The sequence below is a fragment of the Kryptolebias marmoratus genome, linkage group LG12 (genome assembly GCF_001649575.2).
Source record: "Kryptolebias marmoratus isolate JLee-2015 linkage group LG12, ASM164957v2, whole genome shotgun sequence".
In the NCBI taxonomy this organism is placed as follows: Eukaryota; Metazoa; Chordata; class Actinopteri; order Cyprinodontiformes; family Rivulidae; genus Kryptolebias; species Kryptolebias marmoratus.
Genome location: NC_051441.1, coordinates 11,987,479 through 11,994,197, shown reverse-complemented (window position 1 = coordinate 11,994,197; position 6,719 = coordinate 11,987,479). Strand labels below are relative to the sequence as shown.

The window sequence follows — 6,719 nt, the reverse complement described above, 5'->3', positions numbered from 1 at the left end:
AAAAAACAAACAATAAAACCTGGTTTAATATATTATTTATACATTTCCTGACATATAAAAAGACATACATGAATTATTAAAATGGTTTTCTTCAATTTTATGACTAATAAACTACCTGGTCAAAACTTAATGGTAGAAAAAAAACAAATTACGTGATTTGATTGTTTCAGAACAAATCTTTGACCTTTCTTTGCTTCAGATCTGACACCAATATTTATGTAACATTAGCACTGAGTCTATCTTAACCAGCATGTAAAGATGTTTTTTTTCTGTCCATCTTGTGTGTGAAAATCTTTAAAGCTGAACATTTAAACTTCAACAAACCGAAACGTCCTCTTAAATCAGGCCTTGTTTATCTTGTCAAATATTTAAGCCCCGTGGAGCAGAGACTGCTCAGTGTTTATTCTCCTTCCACTTCATTAATAATGAAGTGCAACTATGGGTTGAATCAATAGGATCAAGTTAATGAATGACAATTTGTCTGGAAGTAATCCTGACTTAAAGCCTGGTAATCCTGCCACCTGTTGGACACAGATGTGCACTTCAGGAAACACTTTTTTTTTTCAATAAGACAAACTCAAGTCAAAAGTTTCATCCAAATTAGAAGTTTTAATGTTTCAAGAAAAACAAAAGGTATAAAGTATTACCTGGGAAAACACTTAGTAACACCCCACCACAGATCAACACATTTAGAACAGGATCATGTTAGGCAGAGTGGGTGGAGGGTTTGCAGTGTGTGTTTTAACAACTTTACTGTCAGTACCGTTATTTTAACCCATCACCAAGCCCTTGTCTTCCAGTCCTCTCATGCTTCCTCCCTGTTTTATAAAAGCAGCATGAATACTTTAAAGTTACTTTACCCATTAGCCTCCTTGATTCAAGAGAGTCTGTTAGTGCAGTGATGTACTACAGTAAGGAGGGGAAGTATCAGGAGGAATTCAAGACATGGCTGAGATAGTCTATTATTCTAATGCCCCTCTTTTCCCTTTGCCTCTGGTTCCAAGACAGTCCCGGTCACTGGAGAAGTAGCTTGGCAGGACCGAAGTGTCCCAGGTTCTCGCAGGCCTTGATCCAGCGTTGGACATTCGCGGGAACGGAGGCCGCCGAGCCGCTCCGCAGCACGCAGCAGTAGCAGGCGACATCAGCCAGGGAGAACTCTGGGCCGGCCGTCCAGGTGCTGCGACCCAGCGCGGAGTTGAGGGCCCGGAGGACGGCGGCCCGCTCCTTGGTGCTGCCCTCTGCCAGCTGGAAGAAAGCCGTGTCCACCCAGCTGTCCACCAGCGTGGCGGCAGCGTGGTCGCTGGGGTAGGGAGCCAGCAGCTTGAAGAGAAAGCGCGCCACGTTGGCCTCCCCCTCGATGGGACACATGTTGCGGACGCTGAACTTCATCTCCAGTTTGGGAACTGCAGAGAGGCCAAAAAAAAAAACATTAATCAAGGTAAATTGATACTCCAAGTCTTCTGGGACAATAAAAATCAGCATCTCTAAGTTATACAGAAATACAACCTAAAGTAACAGTTTAATATAACAGCTGGGAACTGTACATTAGATATTCTACTGTTTGTTTAGTTTCTGATAATTACTACTATCCATCAAATAAACCGTCACCTCTTAATCACACGGTAAAGTAGCTGAACACCTACTTAAATGTTTATGTGCCACTGTTTCTTGTAATTACTTTGACACGGTAAACAGTACAGTAATTAAGTTTTATAATATTAGATGAGCCGAGCAGCGAGCCGCCTCCACACTTTCACTTGAAATTACATTCAGATTAAAACAGCATGGCTGCTGTGTGGTTCAGAGAGGATGTGAAGCACTTAGTGTTTCTGCTGTATTATTACCACCTTTTTTTTTTTACTTGTTTATAAATTTTACTTTTAACTACTTCATTCATAAAGCAACATTATACAACTACATTAAAAAGGCATGTGGTTTTAATGTACCCAGAAATGTAAAGGCTACTTTGAGCCTGATGGAATCTTGTAAACGTTTCCTTGATTCAGTTTTAAGCGACTTTAAAGAAAATATATTTGTGTTTTTTTCACAACATGTAAACCGTGTGCAACTTAAGTAAGAGTTTAGGTGCTACAGCTATTTCTGTTTCTTTTATCATCAGAATTAACCACAACAATGTTCAGATTACAAAATCAGAAGACAGATTTTCTTGTTGGAGAGAAGTGTTTCAAAATTTCAGGCAGCTTGTCACTAATCGATAAGTGTGAAAGATTCAACGATGTGATTTGAGAGGGCCCGCAGACACATCCCAGTCTCCAACTAAACATCCAGCATAATAAATATTTTAAAGGAGTCAGCGAGAGAGGAGTGATTGAGTGAGATGTCAGGCACTGCAGCTAATGAGAGTGCAACAAACAGGGTGAGGGGGCAGGAGAGTGAGAGCCCAGGAGGAAGAATATAACATAAGCTCCATGATGAGCAGCGCAAGGAGAAAGTCTGCTCAGAATCAGGAAACAGTGATTGAAGGGAAGAAGGTGTGAAGACAAACTGTCAGTTTACAGATGAAATAACCCAGACCTACTGGAATGGTTGCGTGTATTTTGTTAATCATGAGAGAAACCCATTTGTACGACAGGTGTTACTGATGTTTGAAGATCAAACCAGGGGTTAAGTTTGACAAAACGTCTTGTAACGTGTGACCCCCTGCCACCCATCGCTCAGACAGAGTGAACGCACCGGGATTTCAAAAGGCGTCGCAGTGAGCATACCGTCTTTCCATATGAGGGTGAAGCCCAGCTGGAACAGATGGCGGGCGTAGCTGTCTGGATGACGTGGGCCGAGGCAGGACAGGAGCTGTGGCGACACGTTGCTAACCGAGGAGTGGACGTGGACAGTGGAGAGCACCTGGTAGCGCTGGCACAGCAGGCTATGGAGGACCAGCAGGGTGACGGGGGGCTGCGCCGGGTTGGCGTTTATGACGATGTCACGGAGAGCACCGAGGTCCTTATGAGATAAAGAAGTAATATTTATTAAGTTTGGCCACTACGGCCTGAACAAATGAGTACCAGTTAGGGCTCAGAGACTGAATCCAGTGTGAGCAAGCTGGGAAAGTTAGTGCAGTTCATACAACAGAGTCAGAAAATGCTGTTATTTGTAATTGCCATTAAATGGGATACAGTACCTTTGATTAGGCAAACATCTACTGCTATAAAAGACACAAATATTATTCCTTACCTTCCCCAGAAGTGTGTCCAGATCTGTGCTGCCTTTCAACATTGTGGAGCTGGAGCTTTGTGACGAGAAGCTGCTGCTGACTGTCACATCCAGATCTGCATCTGGGGTGTTCACCGTCTTGGCGAGGCCCTCCACAGCTGCTTTCAGCTCATACAGCTTCCTCAAGATCTCATCCTGTCGAGCCTCCAGAACCTTGACAGCTGGGTCCACCTCGCCATTCTGGAGAGATGGAAGGAAAAATTGTAGCTTTGTAGAAACCACAAATCAGGGGGAGAAAAACAACACAAAGATTCACTAATCCTCTTCATTCAGGCTTATCTAATGAGATACTGTAAGAAGCTGTTTATTGCAGTGATGACTTTGATATAAGACATAAAACTTGTTAAACAGCAAATATCTACACACACAAGTACAATGCAACAAACTGTCAGCTTCTAGTTGCTTTTAATGATCTGAAATTCAATGTAAAAATGAATAGTAAACTAAAACTCTCAAATATAAACAGCCAAACTTCAGAATTTTTTTAAGAATTATCCATCAGGCCCTGATGCCCACGCCTGATGTCAGGAGAGAAAACAAGGAGCGAGGAAAATGTGTGTTTACTGCAAATTGACAATTTCATTGTAGTATTAAACATTAACATAAACTCACACTGCAAGTTTTTCTAATACTGTGCAGCCCTAACCAAAATTCAACGTAGGAAAGTTGTGCAACATGAACAGAGGTAGACATCTACCAACACAAAGTCCACAGCATAAATTCATGCAAGAAACACAAATTAAAATTAAATTGTCAAAAGTTAGAATTTTAGTTTTTTTTTTAAAGACTAAAAATCAAAATTAATCACATAAATCACACTGTGAGTGCTGTATTTTTTTAGTTTTCAAGACAACATATGTTTTAAAATGTATTTTGCCCAAAGGTGATGCTTTGTGCATCTATGCTGCAGAGTCGGAGTAAAACAGTGATGTCATGTGGTACAAAATCTGCAGGAGTGAAAGTAAAAGAAGGAACTAATATTAAGATTACTCTCATTTAATTTGCTGCCACAGACCAAACATAAATGTACACAATGAATACTACAACCGACATGGCTGTCATGTAATAAATAATACTGCTGACAGATTAGTTTACAAGTTTACTGTGAGTCCTGAACAACAGCCATAGTCTCCAAACCAAAAATAAAGAAACTGTTGTTCTTTCGTCCGCTCCCTTCTTCAGAGGTCGCCACAGCAGGCAAACTCACACGAAAGACTTGGCAATTGTTTTACCCTGCGGCAACCTGGGATCGAACCTGCAGCCTCAGGATTACAGGACCGCGGCACCGATCTACTGAAAACATAAATCCTGTCATTGTTACCTTGGATTATCTTGGATTTGGGGGGAGGCAGTCAATATTTTCAGGTGCTCATCAACTTTTTTTTAGTCTCATGATGTTTGTTAAGTTCTAAAAAGATCTGATCAGTTACTGTCAAAACTTCTAAGCTGCCTGCTTGACCTTAAAGGGTGTACATGTTTTTCAAAAAGCACATTTTTACCACAAGGTTGTTTAAGGCAGTGGTGTCCAATCCTGGTCCTGGAGGGTCACAATCCTGCATGTTTTAGGTGTTTCTCTGCTTTAACACACCTGATTTGAATGAATGGGTGATTAATGGGAGTCCGCAGAACACAAAGGTCTGCTGAAGAGCAGAGAAACAACTAAAACATGCAGGATGGTGGGCCTCCAGGACCAGGATTGGACACCGCTGGTTTAAAGGGATGTGAAGCTGGTCACCACATCAGTTCTGGGTTAAACAACATGCTGCAAACTGAAACAGGCTTTGACCAACGTGAGGAACTCTGGTAACACTTCCTGTCCAAGCAGGGCATAACACTGCAGCTTGAAAAACAATAGCACTAGAAATCTGAAGGTTCAGTAATGCAGATGAGACAAGAGGCATGAGCATCACTGTTTGTCTGGAGTTCCTAAATGCATCCACTTCATCATGATTATTAACAATTAGGGAAAGCTTAAAATTGTATCATAGTAGTCTCCTTCATTTGAAATGCTAAACAGATAAATCTGGTTGGAACAGTGAAGCTGTGCAGCAACGTTGCATCAGCTTTAATCGCCAATTGCCCAGAAGCTAAATGCTACGAGCTAACCTAGCTAAAGGCTAATAAGCCGAGCGACGTCAACGTGCAGCGCCACATTGAAGATGAATGACAGCGACACAAAACAACTGGAAGAAAACGCAACTCGAACAGGTGTCAGAAGCTCATCGAAACCGAACAGTTATAAGTTACCTGAAGCGCGTGCTCGGAGCTGCAGCTGTTCCCTTGCTGCGCGTGGACGTTTGGTAACTTGTACATGCAGGTCGGCAAATCGATCTTTACGTCACCGCCGCAGACGGGCTTTACCTGGAACATGGGCATGGTGGAGGACACTCGATGCGGTGTCGGGGGCTAACACGGGGGGACAGGGAGAGAAATAAAACGAGACGCGAACACGGACGTCTTCAGGGGGGAGAGAGTGGTGTTGACAGGCAGCGACAGCAGCAGCGGTAGCGCTCAGGTCACACCGGAAAAAGGCCACTATTACGTCACGTCCGGTCCTGGAAAAAAAATTCAACGATACTTTTTTAATTCGGGCAGGATTTAAAAATTAGGTGCAGTGAACCCCCCACCATTTGAAGTGGTGGGTAAATTTGATCAACACACACTCCACTGTGGCGGGTTGGCAATTTGAACAGAAAAGGTGTTATTTGTCCTCTTGACATATAGGGGGCAGCATTGTGCTCGAGTTGCTGCTGTTACGTCGAGCCCCGTTCCCCCATCAGATACGGTTCCCCCTGCGTCTCCGTAAATAATGACCTATCTATTAACAGAATTGTTTAGAGGGGCAAATATTTCTCATTAAAAAAACAAAAAAACATTATTTTAAAAATAAAATGTGCTAATAATATCATAATACAGAAGAATAAACACAGTTAAGGAGTTGTTGGTAAATTATTTTTGCCCTGTGTTTTAGAGGGGGAACCCAATATTTCAGACGGCTGAAATATTGGGTTCCCCCCTTGTAACTTTTGCAAAAAAAAGAACAAATGTCTCCAAATTCACAGGACTTGTTGTCCATGATGAGAGGAATAAACACAGTTAAGGAGTTGTTGGTAAATTATTTTTGTCCTGTGTTTTAGAGGGGGAACCGATTATTTCAGACGGCTGAAATATTTGGTTCCCCCTGGTAACTTTTGCAAAAAAAAGAACAAATGTCTCCATAGTGGCTGGTGGACAGAATTTTTAATTTCCACCCCTGGATTCAACTGAATACAAAGGCAGTAAATTCTGTCTCCTTGGCAGGCTGTTTAAATCAAGATACAATTTAAAATTGTGTATATGTGTCGAAACAACACTGGTTTCTCCCAGTTTAGGAGCTTTTCTAGTGCCTGAATGATTCATAAGCCAGAGTTAAATGGATTAACAAACACGCAAACAAACAAAAATTAAATTGCAATAGACCTAAAATAAGTAAAAAAGCAGCTGAAGTA

General features: G+C 41.9%; 1 protein-coding gene across 2 annotated transcripts; it reads right to left on the bottom strand.

Annotated features, from left to right (window-relative positions):
* Positions 1–585: 585 nt before the first annotated feature.
* On the bottom strand, positions 586–5,775 carry aimp2 (aminoacyl tRNA synthetase complex interacting multifunctional protein 2). 2 transcript variants are annotated; one of them, XM_017421772.3, is made up of 4 exons: positions 5,479–5,775; positions 3,193–3,411; positions 2,727–2,961; positions 586–1,403 (listed from the first exon to the last, which is right to left on the bottom strand). In XM_017421772.3, exons 1-4 carry the CDS (start codon positions 5,605–5,607, stop codon positions 1,015–1,017), a joined length of 972 nt encoding a protein of 323 aa, XP_017277261.1. In that variant the 5' UTR covers positions 5,608–5,775; the 3' UTR covers positions 586–1,014. The 2 variants fall into 2 exon arrangements, with proteins under 2 accessions (XP_017277261.1, XP_024862914.1); XM_025007146.2 differs by having other exon boundaries at positions 5,593–5,775.
* Between the last annotated feature and the right edge of the window lie 944 nt (positions 5,776–6,719).

What these genes read in the sequence shown, in the direction of transcription:
- aimp2 (XM_017421772.3), bottom strand. Translation starts at nt 5,607, where the DNA reads ATGCCCATGTTCCAGGTAAAGCCCGTCTGCGGCGGTGACGTAAAGATC. An exon ending in GCTCCGAGCACGCGCTTCAG is followed by an intron (nt 3,412 to 5,478) that starts GTAACTTATAAC and finishes CCATCTCTCCAG; the next exon opens with AATGGCGAGGTGGACCCAGC. An exon ending in CACCCTCATATGGAAAGACG is followed by an intron (nt 1,404 to 2,726) that starts GTATGCTCACTG and finishes GCCTCTCTGCAG; the next exon opens with TTCCCAAACTGGAGATGAAG.